A 23,935-nucleotide genomic window follows, 5' to 3' on the forward strand; every position below is an offset into this window, starting at 1 on the left:
GCCGGCCCTGGCTTTGTTTACTCCATGTTGTGGTAAACAGAATTAGAATACTGTAATTTAATAGGATCTCTGTGGTGGTAAGTTAACTCCCCTGGGTCCAGTTAATCAGAGGGTTAAGACTAGAACCGATGGGCCTTTCAGCCTATAAGTATCCGCTAGAGAATGTTGTCGGGCATCCCCTTGAGCATACACATCAGATTCATAGCAACCCACAAGGCACCAACGCTTAATAAGTTGTGCATAAACAATTGTAAAGGATGAATTGCATGACGAAATCGGCTATTCGTGGATACATGTTCATGAAAAGTTATTAAAACGAGTCATTTGTTTGGATAGAGCCAGGGATCTGTTTTGTATTATTCTACAGGCTTACTGCAACATGTATAGCCTATTTCGTTTCCATTCCAATAAAAACAGTGTAATACATCTGATCCATTGTATTTATAGATTTGACTAGTAACATAGTTTATAGTAAGTAATACAGTCCAGTTACAGCTTCTCACAGGCTCAGGCATGGGAGGCGGAGGCTCAAAGTCAACGTCAGAATCAGACGAAGACCCCACATTTGATCATTCAAATTCAAGTCACCTTCCTCGCCCTCATGCTCATCATTCAGTCCATTTAAATTCAACTGGGAAGTCACGTCTCAATGGTCAGTTTCGGGTTTCTGTCGCCCATTCCTCCGTTGACGTCATTCATTCAGTGAGGAAAGCAGCGTATTAGCGCTGCGTCTCTTCACAGTCCCCTTTGTGCAGTAAGGTGTTCTTTTATCTGTTTTTTTAAACTGGATGTTCAAGTGTTAAGCTATTTACAGTTAATAGGACAGTTAGGCTCATCACTGCTGGAGATGATGAGGAGCAAGAGGGGGAGGAGCTACACACTGCTTGAGTAACCTGTCTCCACGGAAACAGAGAAGCACAAAGGTGCTGCAGGATCGGGCCTTTTGCCTTTGTTCATGGCTTGTGATGATAACCTTTTATCTGTCATCTTTCTCATGCATGTTCTTCTCTCCCAATCTGATTTAAAGGGACATCTTGTCTGCACACTGTGTTCACCAGTAACCCTGAGTGTGTGTGTGTTTGTGACCTGTAGCAACAGCTGGAGGAGGAGGCAGCAAAGCCCCAGGAGCCTGAGCGGTCCATGATCTCCCCTCCGCCCAGCGAGGCCAAGCACCGTAGCCTGGTGCAGATCATCTACGACGAAAACAGGGTCAGTACCATCGTACACACACACTTACTGCTTTCTCTCTGTGTAATTATCTGCATCTCAATCAGTGCTTGGGGCTGGAATTGCTGTAATCAGTGCTATTAACTTCACTGTTGGCTAATGTTAGAATACACGTAGCAAGCTCTCCCCTGTGTCTCATTGATTACGTTTACATGCACACTAATAATTCGATAATCAACTGATTATGGCAATAGTCGCGTAAACACTTTCCTCTGCTTAATCAGCCTAAGGTCAAAATCGACGTAGGCATAAACCAATTAAAACAGCTGGTTTTCTGAGAAATCTTTAGAATTATTAGTACATGTAAACAGCTTAATCGGCGTTCTGTCAGTGTTTTTGATCTGCGCATGTACCGTAGCGCAAGCCTCCCGCTTATGCGCGTGGGAAGTGAATTCTGACAGTATGCTTCTTAGAAATAGGTTTCACATACTAACTTTATATGTCCCAACTCCGAATCAATTAGGCTTCACAAATATAACACGGTTATTTTATATTACATTTATAGAATGTTTATTTTTATTGGGGATTTCCTGCACAAGTCCCATCAGGTAGCCTGATTTCAGATGTGTCCATTTAAACAGGATTATTAGGGAAAGTGATCTTCTTGCGAAGCATCTAAACATTTTAAATAAACTATTACATTTATCTGACTATCCACAATCTAATTGTGTGCATGTAACCAACCATCATCATTATGGCCTTTTAGTTGTTGGCGTGATGATGATCTAAGATAATGAGCAAAACCATTACTAAAACTCACTCATTTTGAATGAATGTTGCTGTCTGACTGAAATTGCGTTATTTTATTGGATTTAATGATTTTTTGGGGGTCACAGAAATGGGTTGAGATTGAGACGGAAGCTGTGGAGGAAGTAGAGTGGGAGCATCTGGATGAAGTGCAGAGAAAGTCTCTGACAGCTCTTTGATGATGAAACACTAGTATGGTAGACTGTCACTCGGCTTCTCCCTTGAAAAATAGGAATCCTGCTGTTTGAGAACTTAATTAACAATTTGAAGGGCACATGGAACGTTTTTTTTTGCGTTTTGCTATGACCATGATTGATATTCTGTGAAGAGATAAAACTCTGTGAGCTCTGTCATTGCTATTACTTGGCTCGACAGCACTGTCAAATGCCACTGTCAATAGAGAGGTGGAAAGGCTGTATTAGATGGTATTCATCCATTGGCCTCCCAGTCTTATTGAAATACCAGGCAAAGTCCTCCTGTCTGATTGTGTAGTCTGCCAAAGGTCAGCATCATTTAGCAGGTGAACCATTTTCTTTTTTTGTCTTTATTTAAAAAAAAATATGTAATGTCAAAATGTCATACAGGTTTACGTCTACCAATGTAGTTTGTTTTGATGAGTAGGATATTATGTAGTAGTAGTTAAAGCATTAATTTCCAATACTCTTAGTCCACCTAGTGGTGAGCACTGCTCCATGCATACACAAAACTGTATAAAAATGATTGTGTTGATTGCAATGGTATATTGTTGTAGGGGGTCTTCTCCCACTCATCATACAGACTCCAGATGGTATGTCCAGCAGCATACCACCCTGCTTCCCACTGCTGGCTTTCTTCTGAAGTTAAGCAGGGTTGGTCCTGGTCACTCTCTGGATGAGAGACCAGATGCTGTTGGAAGTGATGTTGGAGGGCCAGTAAGAGGCACCCTTTCCTCTGGTCTAAAAAAATATGTCAATGCCCCAGAGCAGTTGCCCTGTGTAGGGTGCCGTCTTTCGGATGGGACGTTAAACGGGTGTCCTGACTCTCTGTGGTCACTAAAAGAACCCATGGCACTTATCGTAAGAGTAGGGGTGTTAACCCCGGTGTCCTGGCTAAATTCCCAATCTGGCCCTCAAACCATCACGGTCACCTAATAATCCCCAGTTTACGATTGGCTCATTCATCCCCCCTCCTCTCCCCTGTAACTATTCCCCATGTCATTGCTGTAATTGAGAATGTGTCCTCAGTCAACTTACCTGGTAAAATAAGGGTTTAAAAAAACTACTAAGCATGTCCTGTATGTGTAAGGGCCAGGACAGTCTTTATTTGACTCATTATCTACCCTGATGCCTAGTCACTTTACCCTTCATGTACATTATCTTCATGTACATTATCTACCTCAAATACCTTATCATTATTATCTACCCTGATGCCTAGTCACTTTACCCTGGCTTCATGTACATTATCTGCCTCAAATACCGTATCATTATTATCTACCCTGATGCCTAGTCACTTTACCCTGGCTTCATGTACATTATCTACCTCAAATACCTTATCATTATTATCTACCCTGACGCCTAGTCACTTTACCCTGCCTTCATGTACATTATCTACCTCAAACGCGTCGTACCTCTGCACCTTGATCTGGTACTGGTACTCCCTGTATGTAGTTCCATTCTTGTGTATTTTATTTTTATGCATTGTTGGGAAGGGATTGTATTTGGCGCATGTGACAAATAACATTTGATTTGATTCAATGGCCATGTCAGAGTCTTCTAAAAGGTCAACTCTTAAAATTATTTTCTAGTATATAATAGAAGATATGTCATTATCTGATAGAGACCTGCTGACGACAATAGTACTGTATACCTTTCACCCCAGAGCTAAATCATAATGGCATGATTGAATCCATGCAGCAGGAGTTTGCTGAGCACACACGTGGTGATCTCAAAGCCTGGAAGTGTGTGGATGACTCTTCCAATGTCCCTGACCTCTGGAACACTTTGCACTCTACTCTGAGTGGGACTAGCACTGAGTGCTGCTGGGCTGAGCCCACCACACTGGCCCCACTCTCTCCCCAGACTATGTAAACAAAAATCTGACAATTATGCACGATTTGAGTTCTGTGTTCACCGAGATTACACCATTGAAACACAGCCCTCTACAAGTCCCAGCCCAAAGTGATGGTGTGGCACTGTGACTGATGGTATGTTTGCAAATGTATTATGCAGGAAGGTGTATGTGAAGAAGGCAAGGTAATCATGTCATTTCTGGATATGTTCTCTCCTCTTGTGTGTACCTGCATGGGTGTTGCTGTTTGTCTTTGGTCCCTTGCCCTCCTCAGCCTTTGTGTAGGGTACTCTAGTATTGTTGGAAGGGTGTGTGTCGGGGAGGGGTGTGTGTCGGGGAGGGGTGTGTGTCGGGGAGGGGTGTGTGTCGGGGAGGGGTGTGTGTCGGGGAGGGGTGTGTCGGGGAGGGGTGGGAGGGGTGTGCGTCGGGGAGGGGTGTGCGTGCGCTTGCGTGTTTGTGTGTTTCAGCACCTGGCTAATTACTCCAGCCTCAGTAGCAGTAGCACTATCATAGTCCCTTGTAACACACACACACGGTACAGAGAGCCCTCAAAGCACTGCACCTTCCGTCTTTGGTTGTGCCACTATTAAACCCTCTCATTTTAATTACGTATCTTTTATGATGTAGCCCATATTTCCATTGTGTCACTGGTGTCATCTGTCCCTGTGGGCTCAGTATCACCTCATCTCTGAGACAAGGAGACACCCACAGGCCTTTGTCAATGCAACAGGCAACGCCTCTCATGTTCACTCATCTCGTTAGAAAATGGCTGCCTTGGACACATACAAGAGAGACAACTGGGACTCACTGGAACTGCACTATCATAGTCCCTTGTAACACACACACACACACACACACACGGTACAGAGAGAGCCCTCGAAGCACTGCACCTTCAGTCTGGTTGTGCCACTATTAAACCCTCTCGTTTTAATTTCGTATATATTGTGATGTAACCAATATTTCCATTTTCTTTAGATGGAAAATGCTTCTTTCACTTCTGTTGGGAAAGAGCAGCACAGTTAGTTTTCTGTTCCAAGTGCCAGTCCTCCTGTCTAAGCACTAGGGGGCATGTTTGAAGTGGACTGGCCTCACTCACAATCACTGGTAATCTCATGTCAGATGTGATTGGTTGAGATGGATTTGAGGAGGAACTGTAGCATGTCAAAGCTCCATGTTGATCAACACGGTGTTGTCATTACCCCTCTTCATTTAGTTTACACCTTTATCCCCTTTGTTGCTAATGCCCTTGAGTATAGTCTTTGATGTCCTTAATCTGACAAATACAATTCATGGCAAATGTATTGGCTGCATTGCAGGTCTTTATCAGTACAATATGGTGGACATAAAGGGGACAGTCCTAATCAGGAAATGGCAACATGTAGAGACATTTCCAGTTCTCCCTCTTCTCTCACTCAGGATTAAAGCCTTGTTAATTGCTGCTCATTAAACAGTCCTTACATTTTTTTTATTAGTCATCTGCAGAATGTTACACCTTCTTTTGGATGAGGAAGCATCGGAAAGAAAGGAAGGAAGAAAGAAAAAAAGTGTGACCATGGGGGGGGGGGGGAGAGAGAGGGCGACAGAGCCAGAGAGAGGGCGACAGAGCCAGAGAGAGGGCGACAGAGCCAGAGAGAGGGCGACAGAGCCAGAGAGAGGGCGACAGAGCCAGAGAGAGAGGTCAGCAGGTTGACGTTTGTCATGCATCTTGCCCTAGAGGAAGAACTGAGCAGTTTCTGCTAGATGAAAACAAAAATGTGATTTCTGGTTCTAATTTAAGGTTAGGGTTAGGCATGAGAGTTGGCAGTGTGCTTAGGGTTGGGGAAAAAAGCTGATTTTGTGGCTGTGCCAGCTAGTGACCACTCTGCAGAGCTGCCTCCAGAACAACATTCAGGGACACTGCACACAGCACGTGACATGGCTAAATATAAATGTATAGAGCTCAGCTGAGTAGAGGTCATCTGTGATAGAGGTACAGAGATGGGGATGTGCTTCTCTTCTTCACAATCACTGCCGACCAGTTCTGTTTTATCTCTTAAGCTTGTGTAGTGAAACCTCAACCTGAGCGCACTGCAAAGGAGAGATCTTTGTCTCTGTTTTGTCAGATGTTCCTTATGGAGAAGCACTGCAGTCTTGCGCGTACTCTGTCCCAGTGTCTCACTCTTTCTCTTGCTCTTCCTCTCCCACTCTCCCTCACCTGCTTGCTCTCACTCTACCTCTCTCTGTCCCTCAGTGTGTGCTCGGGGAGGTGAGTAATCTTTTTTCCGGTAGGAGAAGAGAGAGGGAGCGGATCGAGTTTTTGCCTTGTGTTAAAAGCTCTAAAAATAGTTGCTGCACACAGTGCCCATCCAAACGTCATTCATTGAGTGAGCAAGCTGCTGCGTTGCCTTGGTGATGGGAGACGTGAGGCTTTGTAGTTGATATGTGCTGAGTATGTTTGTGTGTTCTCTCCTCAGAAAAAGGCAGAGGAAGCTCACTGGATTCTGGAAGGACTGGGACCCCGAGTAGAACTGGTGAGCCTCTGCTGTTTTCTCACCTCTTAATGGTCATCTGAATAAAATATCTAGCAACTTGTATTATTTGACCACGGGGAGGAGGGACAAGTAGCAGGGAAGGAGGGTTAGAGGGAGGAGAAAGAAAGAGGGGGAGGAGTTTGTCGGAATTGAAAGATGGCCATGTGTAGCAGGGGGTGTAGGGAGCAGGCCCTGGAGACAGGACGAGGTGGGTTTTGTTCTTCTGTTCAGGGATGAGAGAGAGATGGACGGGCAGAATGATGGCACTGCCTGTCTCTGATGGCTAGGAGCCAGGCACGGCCAGTGTTTCATCAATGAGCTGCTGCTGTCTGGAAGAGAGGATCTTACTGACAGTACTGTATATTATCAGTGAGAGTCAGACATCATACTTGCTCTTTATAAGCTGATTTGGGTTTGACAATAATACCTAATGTTCGCTTTCGAAGAGTTTTGTCGTGAGCAACTGAAAATCTAGTGGAGAACAACAAGTTCAGATTCAAATGTTTGACCCATTGGAAGGTGTTTGTCGTTCTTTTAAGCTCTCTTGTGTTGTAAAATAAAATATGTTTTGTTTGTTTTGTGGCCAAACTTATACAAATTTTACACAAAGATGGTCTCCTTCGCTTATGAGTCTGTTCTCACTCTGTACAGTCTAGTCTCTTGAAGGGCTGAATTAGGGTGTCATGTCCTCATTGTGCCCACTGCTTGTCGTTGTCTGCTTGGCACAGCATTAACAGTTATATACGATCATGGCGTAAAGAGCTTTGTTTCACTCTGTCTCATAGACATGGATGTATATGGGCTTTTGATTGAATTAATAATAGATTCAGTAATAATTGAATGTAATGGTTCAGTTGGTTCAGTTATTGAATGATGGTACACCAGGGTTTTCCCCAGGAATTTTTAAGAAGGTGGTGCTGCTGAGTACGCCGGGGGCAGGTCCGGACGGGGGTAAACTCAACATATTTTCCCCTTTTTTAACACCTGTAACTGCCATTTACAGCAATCAAGAGCAAAACATTGCCTTAAATGATAACTTACATTCTTCGGGGAGAACCGTGTACACAATGTGAGCCAAAACTTTTTGACAGACCTTTCTCGGTTATGTTGATAAAACGTGGATAAAACAGTATGAATTCACAACATTTGTCTTATGTCAGACTCTGTTCAGCATCTTGTAGGTAGAATGTAATGGGTAAATTGCGTTGCTGCATAGTAACTTTGCAGTGACACCAGACAGTGTGCAGGGAAGTAGTGTAGAAGTTGTAAACAGTATGTTTAACCCTCTAGAGTTGATGTTCCTTGCTGCTGTGAAACAGGATTCTCACCTCTGGCAGCATCACCTAACCTTTTCATCTGTTTCTTCTCTCTCCCAGCCTCTGTACAACCAGCCCTCCGATACCAAGCAGTACCATGAGAACATCAAAATGTAAGTTAGCCCGCCCTCTGGGGAAAGGGACTGGGTTTATGTTAGTGTGTGTGCGTGTTTATGTCTATGTCATCTGTCACTGTAGGCTCAGTGTGATTGCTATGGTCCTAAATGCCATTACTGCGCCCCTCATGTGCCCCAGAGATTCCCATCCCAACACACGGCCACAGAGAGTGAATCACGTGGTGTCAACCACGTGTATGGAGTCTTTATTGCCCTGATAATGTGCTGAAACAATTCTTTAACCGTGCTGTCTGTGACAACCCGTTGAGATCATGTTTCTGCGGAAATGACTTTATACAGTCATAAAATGAAAACCCTTCACTTAACCTCTCTGGTACATGTGGGACGCGTCCCACCTCGACAACAGCCAGTGAAATTGCAGGGCGCCAAATTCAAAACAACAGAAATCCCATAATTAAAATTCCTCAAACATACAAGTATTATCCACCATTTTAAAGATAAACTTCCTGTAAATCCAACCACAGTGTCCGATTTCAAAAAGGCTTTACTGCGAAAGCACACCATGCGATTATGTTAGGTCAGCACCTAGTCACAGAAAACCATACAGCCATTTTTCCAGCCAAAGAGAGGAGTCACAAAAAGCAGAAATAAAGAGAAAATTAATCACTAACCTTTGATGATCTTCATCAGATGTCACTCATAGGACTTCATATTGCACAATACATGTATGTTTTGTTCGATAAAGTTCATATTTATATCCAAAAATCTCAGTTTACATTGGCGCGTTATGGTCAGAAATGCATTGTCTCAAACAAACATCCGGTGAAAGTGCAGAGAGCCACATCAAATTACAAAAATACTCATCATAAACATCGATAAACGATACAAGTGTTAAACATACGAATAAAGATAAACTTATCCTTAATGCAACCGCTGTGTCAGATTTCAAAAAGGCTTTACGGAGAAAGCACACTTTGCGATTATGTTAGGTAAGCACCTAGCCACAGAAACCCATACAGCCATTTTCCAACCAAGGAGAGTGTCACAAAAGTCAGAAATAGCATTAAAATGAATCACTTACCTTTGATGATCTTCATCTGGTGGCACTCCCAGGTCTCCATGTTAGACAATAAATGTTTGTTTTGTTCGATAATGTCCCTCTTTATGTCCAAAAACCTCTGTTTTGTTCACGCGTGTTGTCCAGTAATCCAGACGAAAAGTTAAAAAAAAGTACAATAAAAGTTAGTAGAAACATGCCAAACGATGTTTAAAATCAATCCTCCGGAATCAGGCGCATGGCTGATGAATGGACATTTCCACTGGCCACTGATTGAAAGTGCTGTATCTCCCTCATTTTTCAGAGTAGAAGCCTGAAACAATGCCTAAAGACTGGCCACATGTAGAGGAAGCCACAGATCTCGTGAACTGGGTCCTAAGTCTTTGTATAGGCTTTGAATGGGAAAACAGCCGTTCAAAATAATAGTACTTCCTGGTTGGATCTTCCTCGTGTTTTCGCCTGCCTTATCCGTTCTATTATACTCACAGACATTATTTGAACAGTTTTGGAAACTTTAGAGTGTTTTCAATCCAAATGTACTAATTATATGCAGATCCTATCTTCTGGGCCTTAGTAGCAGGCAGTTTAATTTGGGCACACTTTTCATCCAAAATTCCGAATGCTGCCACCTACCCTAGTGAAGGGTTAAGTAAAATGGCCGCTTGAGGTTTAGCTCTTAGTTGTCAGTGGAGAATGAGTTAGATGGTATGCCACCAGACTTCCTGACCTCTTACCCTCACTGCCACTCTGTCTCCGCTCCGTTTGATCCTTGCACTGTTTGATCAGTATTATTGCCTCAAAGCAATTAGCAGAATGTGTGTGTGTGTGTGTGTGTGTGTGTGTGTGTGTGTGTGTGTGTGTGTGTGTGTGTGTGTGTGTGTGTGTGTGTGTGTGTGTGTGTGTGTGTGTGTGTGTGTGTGTGTGTGTGTGTTATTAAATACCGCAGTATAGCTTTGATCCACCACAATTGACTTCTTTGTGCCCCTAACCGGTTTGATAACCTTGGCACCTGTCCCTGGTAAGAAAGATGAGAACCTTGGATTCATGGACACCACCTCTACATTTCTCAGGAATACAGTACACGCTTAGTGTTGGACAAAAGAAACTTTAGAAACGGACCAGAGCAGCTAATCTCTCCCTCCACCATCTGGTGTCCGGAGCACAATGCCATCTCTGTCCTTATACGACTTAATCTCTCAGCCCTGGTCTGGCCTGCCAGCCAGAGACGGCGTAAGTAGGGGTTGCGGGGCGTGGCCGTACCCCCTGGTTTGCGCACCTTTTGAAGTTCAGATGGGAACAGGAATAGTAACTGAAGTCTGGACAGTGACTGTAGGCCTCACATGTAGCCTATCATAATATTAATTCCAAAACTAACTGAAATACAGTACTATACAGTACTAGAAACATGTTGGATCGTTTTCACAGTCCTTTAAAACCAGTCAAACCAGAAATTTTGCACAGAAAATATCCCCGGTCACTCACGAAACGTCCACGCTCCGCAAGAGAAGCAGAAATTAAGAGAGAACTTTACCAATGTCAAATAGATTGTTGATGATGCATTCATTTGATCAATTTATTATTTTATTCTGGTGAGCAAGGCTATTTAATGTTCTACAGCATGACAGAAGAGGCTACCTATCTAATTAAGATTTTTCTGATTCCAAGACCTAATTTGTTATCTGAAAAATATGTAAATGAGGCATAAAAAAGATGAACACAATTAATGACAAGATAATTCCAGACTGTGCAGTTGTTGTGCTTATTTATGATATAATAGTCACATTCTCATTAAATAATCTTAGTATGGCAAAAAAAATTGTCTTAGTTAATTCATTTAGACATATTTTTCAAGATATTGATATAGCCTAGCTGATAAAACGACGCGGTTTTGATTTGTAAAGTTCAAATAGAATATAGTCTTGCACATTATATAGTCTTGCACTTCACAATGCATCATCAATGTTAAATATCTTAATATTCGATTTAATCATACACTGAGTGTACAAAACATTAAGAACACCTGCTCTTTCCATGACATAGACTGACCAGGTGAATCCAGGTGAACGCTATGATCCCTTATTGATGTCACCTGTTAAATCCACTTCAATCAGTGTAGATGAAGGGGAGGAGACAGGTTAAAGAAGGATTTTTAAGCCTTGACAATTGAGACATGGATTGTGTATGTATGCCGTTCAGAGGGTGAATGGGCAAGACAAAAGATTTAAGTGCCTTTGAACGGGGTATGGTGGTAGGAGCCAGGCACACCGGTTTGTGTTATCAACTGTGGGAAGCATTGGTGTCAACATGGGCCAGCATCCCTGTGGAACGCTTTCGAAACCTTGTAGAGTCCCTGAAAAACTGAGGCTGTTCTGAGGGTAAAAGGGTGGTGCAAGGAAGGTGTTCTTAATGTTTTGTACACTCAGAGTATATTGGCCAATAACACAAATGGAATCATGTAGTAACCAAAATAGTGTTAAACAAATCAAATATTTAGAAAATTTGATATTCTTCAAAGTAACCACCCTTTACCTTGATGACAGCTCTGCACACTTGGCATAATCTCAACCAGCTTCATAAGGAATGCTTTTCGAATAGTCTTGAAGGAGTTCCCACATATGCTGAGCACTTGTTGGCTGCTTTTCCTTCACTCTGCGGTCCAACTCATCCCAAACCATAATGCCTGGAGGTGTGTTTTGAGTCATTGTCTTGTTGAAAAAGAAATGATAGTCCCACTAAGCGCAAACCAGATGGGATGGCGTATCACTGCAGAATGCTGTGGTAGCCATGCTGGTTAAGTGTGCCTTGAATTCTAAATAAATCACAGACAGTGTCACCAGCAAAGCACCATTACTCCTCCTCCTCCATGCTTCACGGTGGGAACCACACATGCAGAGATCATCCGTTCACCTACTCTGCGTCTCACAAAGACACAGCGGTTGGAACCAAAAGTCTCACATTTGGACTCATTAGACCAAAGGACAGATTTTCACCGGTCTAATGTCCATTGCTCGTGTTTCTTGGCAAAGCAAGTTTCTTCTTCATATTGGTGTCCTTTAGTGTAGTGTTTTTTTTGCAGAAATTTGACCATTGAAGGCCTGATTCACGCAGTCTCCTCTGAACAGTTGATGTTGAGATGTGTCTGTTACTTGAACTCTGTGAAGCACTTATTTGGGCTGCAATTTCTGAGCCTGGCGGTCCGCATGAGAGCCAGTTTTATCATAATGCTTATTGGTTTTTGCAACTGCACTTGAAGAAACTTTCAAAGTCCCTGAAATGTTCCATATTGACTGGCCTTCATGTCTTAAAGTAATGATGGACTGTCGTTTCTCTTTGCTTATTTGAGCTGTTCTTGCCATAATATGGACTTGGTCTTTTACCAAATAGGGCTATCTTCTATATAACACCCCTACCTTGTCACAACACAACTGATTGGCTCAAAACACATTAAGAAGGAGATAAAGTCCACAAATTCACTTTTAAGAAGGCACACCTGTTAATTGAAATGCATTCCAGGTGACTACCTCATGAAGCTGATTGAGAGAATGCCAAGGGTGTGCAAAGTTAATTTTGATTCAACACTTTTTACTACATGATTCCATATGTGTTATTTCATAGTTTTGATGTCTTCACTATATTCGACAATGTAGAAAATAGAAAAAATAAAGAAAACCCTCGGAATTGAGTATGTGTGTCTAAACTTTTGACTGGTACTGTACGTGTCTAAGTCTGTGGGAGAGTGAATCAGGGAGTTTAAATGTTTGTTTATATAGGAACATGTTTCGATGAAGAGGTCACCGTGTCGTCTTACGATATCTTTAGACTGCTTCTGTGCTGTTGTCTTCTGCTTCACACACACACACACACACACACACACACACACACACACACACACACACACACACACACACACACACACACACACACACACACACACACACACACACACACACGTGTGGCATGTGATGTGACTATGGCATCCAAGCTGGCCGTCTAGTATGGACAAGTACGCCTCCAAACCCCCCCCCCCCAGTTCCCAGCTCATTACATTCAGTCTTACATGAAAGGTATTTTGGTTTCCACAACAGCATAAATATCTCTGACTCACAGGTCAGCCCACATGTTAGAGTGGTGTGGGCAGAGTGTGGCACGCATGGAAATTTGGTGAAGTCACAGCTCGGAGGTGTGAAGAATAACCTTCCAGCTCCCAGACAGTAGCCTGCTTCTCCCCTGTCCACCTCTAACATCTTATTACTCAGTATAGAACTCTGTCTGTGTGTGTTTTTGTCTGTCTTGTATTCGACCCAGTATGTGTTTATATTAATGAGTTTAGATGTTTGTTTATATAGAAACGTGTAGATGGCAGTGTCTATGTTGTGATGAGGTCACCGTGTCCACTTATAGAATCTTTAGACTGCCTCAGTGCTGTTTTCTGCTTGACATGCGTGCGTGCGCACACACTAGTACAGCCTTATTTCCTGCTGTCTGTCTGTCCTTGCCTGTGACCTGGGGGCCTGGATCCTAGCTGATGTGACTCACGGTGAATTAGATGGCACGTGACCTTACAACTGACAGGAATAAAACGTCATCTTTCACCGAAGGCCGAGAGAACGGATGGAGCAGCTGCCTAAGCAGATTATTGCCCTGACCTTTATTTGAAGAACTCTGGCTGGTTTGCTATTCCCGGGCCGGACCAACTTTAAAAGTCTGGCTCCTCTTTCTGTCACCCCCCCCCCCCCCCCCCTGAAACGATTTGGTGTTTATCGATTTAGGGACCAGAATTGTGTGCCTGTGTGTGTGGGGGTTGTAATAAAGTTCATACCTGGACAGCAGGACGTGTTAGCTACTCTTTACGGGTTAGAAATACAATTCCCCCCCCCCCCAACTGACAAAAATGTAATTCAAATCTTTGTTGATTTTCCTCTGTTTCCTTCCTATCAATCTTCTGTCTTATTGTCCCTTTCATTTATCTTTCCTTTGTATCCCTCTTTCTCCTTTCTTCACCCTTCACAGAAACCAGGCGATGAGGAAGAAGCTCATTCTTTACTTCAAGAGGAGAAATCATGCTCGTAAGCAGTGGGTGAGTACAGAACAGTGTGCAATGTGCTTCTCTGCTGGGACTGCTCTATGACCGATGACTAGATGTTAACTGGGCCAAGGAGCTCCTTGAAGTGTGTCCATGATCCACAGACTAAAGGGAAAGGAGCTCTGGGCCCTTGTGCCTGTTCTTTAGTAACACTGAAGCAGTAGCTACTCCTATGAAGTGTTGGACCACAGCTACTACGGCTTTTGAAAAATGAAAGGTAAAATAACGGAATAAAGGAGATGTCTCGCTGTGATTCAGCTCTCCCAGGACTTTCTTCTTCTAGGTCACATCAAGTCTGCTTCCTGTCTGGTGGTGGTAGATGGTACAGAGATGGTAGATGCTACAGGAGATGCACCACTGCTCGCTCGCTCTGTCAGTGTGTCAGTGATTGAGCAGGACCAAGGCAGCGGGCGGCGCTAAAAATAACCCTGCCATCGATCGTCCAGGCTCTGATGTCAGAGTTAGGCAGACATCCTCAATCACCCGCCCTGACAGAAAATCTTTACCACAAATCAAGCACTTACTTTTCCTGTGGAATATATTTCCACAGGGATACATTATGTGTAATAACCATGTTTCACCTCAGAAAAATGACATCCTCAACAATGCAGGAGAATTGGGAATAATTTAATAGTTGCAGAGTTACACTAACCCTAAATGCAGAAACCATATCTAAACTGTAATTTATAGAGAGGCACACCTACCGCCCCATAGTGCTATTTGCCGGCCCATGTGCTGCAGGGTCATATATCCACCAGTCATGGTGTGTAGTGTAAGTAGAGGTTCCAGGCCAGCTCCAGGCTGGAGAGTGGAGCGCAGGCTGGAAAAGACATGGGCAGCTGTTTTAAGAGACCTCAGAGGGCTGTGTCTCCTCCAGGGTTAATGGTCTGCTTTACAGCCTGCCCCGTCGAGCAGCTGGGAAAACATGAAGCTCTGTTTTGGTCATGACTCAAGGTTAGACTCAGTCTCTGCAGAAGCACAGCACATCATGGCACAAAAAGGGACACTATTTGTATTTTGGAGGAGTTGGTTGTATTTATTTTGTTTGTTTTTTCCTTCAGGAACAGAAGTTCTGCCAGCGCTATGACCAGTTGATGGAGGCCTGGGAGAAGAAGGTGGAGCGCATTGAGAACAACCCCCGGCGCCGGGCCAAGGAGAGCAAGGTGCGCGAGTACTACGAGAAACAGTTCCCTGAGATCCGCAAGCAGAGGGAGCTGCAGGAGCGCATGCAGAGGTGAGTCAAGGCCTGGGGCCTCCTGCTCCTTCATATACTAGTCAAGACATTAGATGGAGTAATTCCAATCAGTTAAAGAGTCTGATTACGTTGAGTTGTTACTTGGTTACAGTATGGAGGGAAGTCTGTGTATATAATGTCAGAGAAGGAGGATATCCGCTCCTGTACATGCAGTGTGTTGACATGTCCTCTGTGTTCCCCCGGTGGGGAGTAGCCGGGTGGGGCAGCGTGGAGGGGGATTGGCCTCGTCTTCAGCCCGCAGTGAACACGAGGTCTCTGAGATCATCGACGGCATATCAGAGCAAGAGGTGAGCTCTTCCAAATCAAATCAAGCATTATTTCTACAGCACATTTCAGACATGGAATGCAACACAATGTGCTTCACAGGAGAAAAACAAATAAAAACAATGAATGGTTTACTGCACAACAAACATAAGAGGATAAAAAACTAAAGAATAACAATAAAAACTGAACGAATAAAAAGCACCCGAAGGAAAAGCAAAGCTAAACTATTTGTTTATTTTTTTGATTTTTTTAAAGATCTCTTTTAAATATGTCGACAGTTTCACCCCACAATCGTGGGTTGATTTAAAAAAAACAGTTGAAGAATCTTAAAATGAATTCTAAAACTCACAGGCAGCCAGTGCAGAGACTTTAAAACCGGTGTAATGTGTGCTTTCTGTCGGGTCAGTACCCGTGCTGCATCATTCTGTATGTTTTGCAGTTGACAAATGGCTTTCTTGGGTAGACCAGACAGGAGAGTATTACGGTATTCAACCCTGCTTGTAATAAAAGCATGTATGAGTCTTTCTGTATCAGCCTGAGAGGGAAACGGACGCACTTTGGCAATGTTCCTCAGGTGGTAATAAGCTGTTTTGGTCACATTCCTTGTGTGGGATTCGAAATTGACTTCAGAATGTAAAATATACCTAGGTTTTTTACCTGGTGTTATTGTTATTCCCTGTGAATTAAAACATGTGGCCAGATTCTCTTTCTGTGCTTCGGCTCCAACAATAAGTACCTCTGTCCTGTCTTGATTTAGCTGGATGAAATTTTGAGCCATCCAAGTATTTGAAATCACTAATACAGTCTAATGTATCTGTGGAGCTAAAATCCACTGGTGACACATGTAAAGGTGTGTATCATCAATGCTGTGAAGGTGTGTAAAATCAATGCTGTGCTTTCTGATAACGCTGCCGAGGGGTAACATATATAAACTGAACAGTTCAGGACCCAAAATCAAACCTTGAGAAACGCCACTTGATATGTATTTTCTCTGAGTTATGTTCACCAAGGGTGACAAACTATTGACCGGTTAAATGGGTCCTAAACCAATTTAGAACTGGACCGGAGAGGCTAACCCACTGGACCGGAGATTGGCCGAAAATGGTTAGGAGCTGAAGAATCTAGCTGACTTTTCTTCAGAAAGGGTTTTACCATATCAGTTTTTAGTGCAGGGGGGGAAAGTGCCTGTGAACAAGGAGTGATGAACAATACCTTGAAATTCTTCAGATATGCATTAAAAACTGTTTTGAAGGTGGTGGGGATAGGATCGAGAAGGCAGGTAGAAGTCTTAAGTTGTGATATCACTTTCCTGAGCACATCTGTGTCAACAATGTAAAATAAATCCATAGTGCCTTTGCGTGGTAGGCTAGGGCACATATCAAACTTCTCATCAGGTCTTGCTTGACTGATACCCAGCCTAACGTTTATCTTATATCTGAAATATGCCGCAAAGGAAAGTTCTCAGGTTTGCAAGGGTAGGATTTATCAGGCCATCAATGGTCGAGAAGAGCACTCTGTAATTATTCTGATTATCAGTGGTCAAGTTAGAAAAATTTGCCCCTCTGGCATTTCCAATTGCCTTGTTATATTTGCCAAGTTTCTCTCTCAGAATATCATAATGGACCTGCAACTTTGACTTCCTCCACTTCCGACTATGCCTTTTTGCAATTTACCTTCAATTGATTAGTTTCCTCACTCATTCAAAGGCATTTGGATGTGGCCTTTTTCAACTCTACTGGAGCTATGGCATCAATGGTTGCCCTGAATTTGCTATTAAAGATATCAACTAAATTGTCACGAGGAAGTCAGGATAGGTGACGGAGTATTGTTCAGACACAATAAAATCGGTAGCAACTTCAGAGGTAAGATAGTGTTTCTCAATAATGTGTTCAGCATTACCCTGTGCTATGGGCAACAAGGTAGTAAAAAATACACAGTGGTGATCAGATAAAGCAATATCAACTATAGAGGATATGTCAATAGAAAGCCTCTTGGTAATAACCAGGTCCAGAGTATGGCCGCGGTTATGGGTGGGCCCAGTAGAAAGCCTCTTGGTAATAACCAGGTCCAGAGTATGGCCGCGGTTATGGGTGGGCCCAGTAGAAAGCCTCTTGGTAATAACCAGGTCCAGAGTATGGCCGCGGTTATGGGTGGGCCCAGTAACATGTTGGATAAAGTCCATAGAGCTCAAAAGATTCATTACTTCAATGGTCTTGGAGTCAGTCTCTTTGTCAACATGAATATTAAAATCGCCCAACACCAATGATTTTGTCATAGTTCTCAAGGACAATAGACAAAAGCTCTTACACTACTTCACCTCCCTCTTTTTTCCTCTCCCTCCATCGTCTCTCTTTTCTGTACCCGTCATTCCCCATATCCCTCTCTCTTTAGTGCCCTTTCTCTCACTCATGAATATACAGTGTTCTTGTCATGCCTGTTGCTTGACCCTCTCAATCACCAATTTCTTTGTCACGTGAGGCTGAATGACACAGTTACTGTAGCTGCGTAACACTTATAACCAGTTCAGGAAGCATGTGATGTGGCCTTTTTAGTGTCAAGGCCCGGAGAAGATGGCTGACATTTTACATGCTCCTGACCGAATGCATTTTTTTTTTTGCGTCGTTTGTTTATTTTTACTTATTCTGTGCATAATATTGCTGCCTCCGTTTCTTATGACCGAAAATAACTTCTGGACATCAGAACAGCGATTACTCGCCACGAACTGGCAGAAGCCCCCCCCCCCCCCCTTTAATTAGCCCGGCGTGAAGGACATACTGCTTTCCCGGGAACAGGCCCAAATCCCCGTCATTTGCGTGAAGAGAAGACAGAGAAAAAGAGGACGGAGGCCGGGCTGCCTTGTGAGAATTCGTAGGCGATCGAATAAACCCGCACTGCCTTCCGTTCTACTAGCTAACATGCAATCATTGGAAAATTAAATCGACGACCTACGAGGAAGATTAAACTACCAACAGGACATTAAAAACTGTAATATCTTATACTTCACGGAGTCGTGGCTGAACAATGATATTATCAACATTCAACTGGCTGGTTATACGCTGTATCGGCAGGATAGAACATCGGCGTCTGATAAGACAAGGGGGGGTGGACTATGTATATTTGTAAACAACAGCTGGTGCACGATATCTAAGGAAGTCTCGAGGTTTTGCTCGCCTGAGGTACCTGAGTATCTCATGATAAGCTGTAGACCACACTATCTACCTAGAGAGTTTTCATCTGTATTTTTCGCAGCTGTCTACATATCACCACAGACCGATGCTGGCACTAAGACCGCACTCAATGAGCTGTATACCGCCATAAGCAAACAGGAAAACGCTCATCCAGAGGCCGCGCTCCTAGTGGCCGGAGACTTTAATGCAGGGAAACCTACATCCGTTATACCAAATTTCTATCAGCATGTTAAATGTGCAACCAGAGGGGAAAAAAACTCTAGACCACCTTTACTCCATTCACAGAGACGCGTATAAAGCTCGCCCTCACCCTCCATTTGGCAATCTGACCATGCTTCTATCCTCCTGATTCCTGCGTACAAGTGAAATTTAAAGCAGGAAGCACCAGTGATTCGGTCAATAAAAATGTGGTAAGATGAAGCAGATGCTAAGCTACAGGACCGTTTTGCTAGCACAGACTGGAATATGTTCCGGGATTCCTCCGATGGCATTGAGGAGTACGCCACATCAGTCATTGGCTTCATCAATAAGTGCATCGACGACGTCGTCCCCACAGTGACCGTACGTACATACCCCAACCAGAAGCCATGGATTACAGGCTAGAGTTAAAGGCTAGAGCTGCCGCTTTCAAGGAGCGGGACTCTAACCCGGAAGCTTATAAGAAATCCTGCTATGCCCTCCGACGAACCATCAAACAGGCAAAGCGTCAATACAGGACTAAGATCGAATTGTACTACACCGGTTTCGATGCTCGTCAGATGTGGCAGGGCTTGCAAACCATTACAGACTACAAAGGGAAGCACAGCCGAGAGCTGCCCAGAGACACAAGACTACCAGGCGAGCTAAACTACTTCTATGCTTGCTTCGAGGCAAATAACACTGAAACATGAATGTATGAAACATGCATGAGAGCACCAGCTGTTCCGGATGACTGTGTGATCACACTCTCCGCAGACGACGTGAGTAAGACCTTTAAACAGGTCAACATTCACAAGACTGCAGGGCCAGAACGTGTACTGCGAGCATGCGCTGACCAACTGGCAAGTGTCTTCACTGACATTTTCAACCTCTCTCTGTCCGAGTCTGTAATACCTAAGGCTGGTCATGGCTCACATAAACACCATTATCCCAGAAACCCTAAACCCACTCCAATTTGCATACCGCAGTAACAGATCCACAGATGATGCAGTCTCTGTTGCACTCCACACTGCCCTTTCCCGCCTGGACAAAGGAACAACTATGTGAGAATGCTCTTCATTGACTACAGCTCAGCGTTCAACACCGTAGTGCCCTCAAAGCTCATCATTAAGCTAAGGACCCTGGGAAATAACCTAAATAACTCCCTCTGCAACTGCATCCTGGTCTTCCTGACAGGCCGCCCCAGGTGGTAAGGGTAGGTAACAACACATCCACCATGCTGATCCTCAACACAGGGACCCCTCAGGGGTTCGCGCTCAGTCCCCTCCTGTACTCCCTGTTCACTCATGACTGCACGGCCAGGCACGACTCCAACACCATCATTAAGTTTGCCGATGACACAACAGTGGTAGGCCTGATCACCGACAACGACGAGACAGCCTATAGGGAGGAGATCAGACACCTGACCGTGTGGTGCCAGGACAACAACCTCTCCCTCAACGTGATCAAGACAAAGGAGATGATTGTGGACTACAGGAAAAAGAGGACTGAGCACGCCCCCATTCTCATCGACGGGGCTGTAGTGGAGCAAGTTCCTTGGTGTCCACATCACCAACAAACTAACATGGTCCAAGACAGTTGTGAAGAGGGCACGACAAAACCTATTCCCCCTCAGGAGACTGAAAAGATTTGGCATTGGTCCCCACATCCTCAAAAGGTTCACAGCTGCACCATCAAGAGCATCCTGACTGGGTGCATCACTACCTGGTATGGCATCTGCTCGGCCTCTGACCGCAAGGCACTACAGAGGGTAGTGCGTATGGCCCAGTACATCACTGGCCATCTAGGACCTCTATACCAGGCAGTGTCAGAGGAATGCCCTAAAAATTGTCAGACTCCAGCCACCCTAGTCATAGACTGTTCTCTCTGCTATCGCACGGCAAGCGGTACCGGAACGCCAAGTCTAGGTCCAAGAGGCTCCTAAACAGATTCTACCCCCAAACCATAAGACTCCTGAACATCTAATCAAATGGCTACCCAGTCTATTTGCATTGCCCCCCCTTCTATGCTGCTGCTACTCTCTGTTATCATCTACGTTTTGTCACTTTAATAACTCTACCTACATGTACATATTACCTCAATTACCTCGACTAACCGGTTCCCCCGCACATTGACTCTGTACCGGTATCTCCTGTACCGTATATAGTCTCGCTATTGTATTTTGCTGCTGCTCTTTAATTACTTGTTCCTTTTATTTCTTATTCTTATTTTTTTTTTAACTGCATTGTTGCTTAGGGGCTTGTAAGTAAGCGTTTCACTGTAAGGTGAAACGCCTGTTGTATTCGGCGCTTGTGACTAATTTAATTTAATTTGATTTTGATGTGTGATCCAGACAGATACAGTGCCTTCAGAAAGTATTCACACCCGTTGACTTTTTACACATTTTGTTGTTTCAGCCCAAATTTAAAGTTGATTAAATTGAGATTGTGACGCTGGCCTAGACACAATATTCCATAATGTCAGTGGAATAATGTCTTTTTAGATTTTTTATTTTTACAAATTGCTAAAATGTCTTATCCCTTTGAGCATGGTGAAGTTATTAATTTTGCTTTGGATGGTGTATCAATACATCCAGTCACTACAAAGTTACAGGCGTCCTTCCGAACTCAGTTGCCGGGGAGAATGGAAACCGCTAAAAGATTTTACCGTGAGGCCAACTGGGACTTTAAAACAGTTAGAGTTCAATAGCTGTGATAGGAGAAACCTGAGGATGGATCAACAACATTTAAGTTACTCCACAATACTAACATAAATGACGGAAGCATGTACAGAATAAAACATATTTCAAAACATGCATCCTGTTTGTAATAAGACACGAAAGTAAAGCTGCAAAAAATGTGGCAAATAAGTTAACTTTGTCCTGAATCCAAATTGTTATGTTTGGGACAAATCCAACACATCACTGAGTACCACTCTTCATATTTTCAAGCATGGTGGTGGCTGCATCATGTTATGTGTATGCTTGCCATCAGCAAGACTAGGGAGTTTTTTTAGGATACAAATAAATGGAATAGAGCTAAGCATAGGCAAAATCCTAGAAGAAAACCTGGTTCAGTCACTGGGAGACATTCACCTTTTTAGAAGGACAATAACCTAAAACACAAGGCCAAATATACAATCCAGATGGGCAAAGCTCTTAGAGACTTACCCAGAAAGACTCTCCTAAGGTGATTCTAGTATTGACTCAGGGGTGTGAATACTCATGGGATATATTTCTGTATTTCATTTTCAAAAAAACATGTTTTCACTTTATCATTATAGGGTAATGTGTGTAGATGAGTCAGAAGAATTCTGAATTCAGGCTGTAACACAACAAAATATGGATTAAGTCAAGGGGTATGAATACTTTCTGAAGACAGTGTAGATGCACACAAACACACACAGAGTAAAGAGACTCTAGCTCTGCCACTTGCACAACCGATGAGTTTGAACTCTGCACAGTGGTTAGAGATGTCACTTCCTCTCTTCCCCAGTCACCCTCATTCCTCCCTCCCCTCTGAAAGGCATGCTGAGGATGAAAGGGGGAGAGATGTCAGCCACAGGGTCCCTGCTGTGAGTGTTCCACAGGACAAGCAGAGCTGGCTTGTGAATAACAGGGCTAGTCATCACACTGAGTACAGTACAGGGGCGGTGTTTATCTGTAAGGTCAGCCCAGGCTTGGATAAGCACTGACTGCTCACCCTAGGCGTGCAGCATCGCCCTCTTCCCCTCCTCCTCCCTGACTTCCTCTAAATCTCATGACCTCTTACACACTTAACACAACACGACTGTTGCGCCTGTGTCACCACCGTTGCCTCTGTGCACTGTTTATCTCAGCCTCCTGTATTTGGAAAGCTCTACTTTGGTGTACACTAACAGCCTACTCACCCCAAGACATTTTGTCTGTTTGTCTGATTGTGTGTGTGTGTGTGTGTGTGTGTGTGTTTACACGCGTGTGCGGGTGCGTGTTTGTGTCAGAACACCGAGAAGCAAATGCGTCAGCTGGCGGTCATCCCTCCCATGCTATTTGACGCAGAGCAGCAACGTATCAAGTTCATCAACATGAACGGCCTGATGGACGACCCCATGAAGGTGTACAAGGACCGGCAGGTCATGAACATGTGGAGCGAGCAGGAGAAGGACACCTTCCGTGAGAAGTAAGTCACTCACTCAGACGTAGAAATACACTGCATAGAATGGCAGAACTGTGTGCTGTGCAGTAGGAGACAAAGCTCGCTTTGTGTTTCTGAGAGCAGTGAGAAGTGGCATGCATGGTGGTTTGGTCGGACTGAGATTTGGAATAGAAATGTCTGACCTATCCAAAGGTCCGGGAGTTGTTGAGGAAGTGAATCTTCCCTCTTTGTGAGAAATGAGAGGATATATCAACCAGCCAAACGTAAACCACAGACGGAGATCAGAGACTGTGAATGCTGCCCCGGTGCAGAGAGAGAGAGATGTGGATGTGATGCCTGCTGCTGCAGACTCCTCTCAGCCTCAACCCTCAGTAAGAGAGAGTTGGGAGAGATGTAAGCAATGCTCAGTACTGGCTATGTTTTCCTATTGGGATATAAAGTAATGTCAGGTAGGATGCACTGATAGAAGTATGGTGAAGGAGCTGTAGGTTAGTGTGGATGAGAGCATGCTTTAGATGAATAATAGAGAGTGAAATATCTCTGGAGAGATGGATGTGTGACTGAAGTCATCGCTGATGGGAGCCTCTTCTCCCATCAGGCAAACTACACATACGTCATTCTCCACAATTTACCTGCATATCAAAAGGCAGAGTGCCTGTAGATAATTCATTTGATAGAAAGTGTTAAATATGTATCTCTGTCTGCTTTGTGCTCACAGGTTCATCCAGCACCCAAAAAACTTTGGCCTGATTGCTTCTTTCCTGGAGAGAAAGGTACATTTGGGAAGATCTCACTCCATGCACAGTGGTAGACCCCAAGTTCTGACACCTGAGTAGTCTTGTATTGTCATCCTGC

General features: G+C 43.9%; 1 protein-coding gene across 18 annotated transcripts in view; it reads left to right on the forward strand.

Annotated features, from left to right (window-relative positions):
* The window catches only part of LOC139545500 (nuclear receptor corepressor 2-like), a 132,620-nt gene that overhangs the window by 66,028 nt on the left and 42,657 nt on the right, over positions 1 to 23,935 (forward strand). For 13 of the 18 annotated variants that reach the window (XM_071353340.1, XM_071353352.1, XM_071353343.1 and 10 more), the window contains exons 6-13: positions 1,093 to 1,209; positions 6,474 to 6,530; positions 7,907 to 7,959; positions 13,991 to 14,057; positions 15,125 to 15,297; positions 15,509 to 15,605; positions 22,926 to 23,104; positions 23,799 to 23,853. In XM_071353340.1, the coding sequence (XP_071209441.1) occupies positions 1,093 to 1,209; positions 6,474 to 6,530; positions 7,907 to 7,959; positions 13,991 to 14,057; positions 15,125 to 15,297; positions 15,509 to 15,605; positions 22,926 to 23,104; positions 23,799 to 23,853 (798 nt within the window). The remainder of the gene's footprint in view (positions 1 to 1,092; positions 1,210 to 6,473; positions 6,531 to 7,906; positions 7,960 to 13,990; positions 14,058 to 15,124; positions 15,298 to 15,508; positions 15,606 to 22,925; positions 23,105 to 23,798; positions 23,854 to 23,935) is intronic. The other 5 variants (XM_071353341.1, XM_071353345.1, XM_071353356.1 and 2 more) reach the window with 3 other exon arrangements.

This window comes from Salvelinus alpinus, chromosome 19 (assembly GCF_045679555.1).
Source record: "Salvelinus alpinus chromosome 19, SLU_Salpinus.1, whole genome shotgun sequence".
NCBI classification, from domain to species: Eukaryota; Metazoa; Chordata; class Actinopteri; order Salmoniformes; family Salmonidae; genus Salvelinus; species Salvelinus alpinus.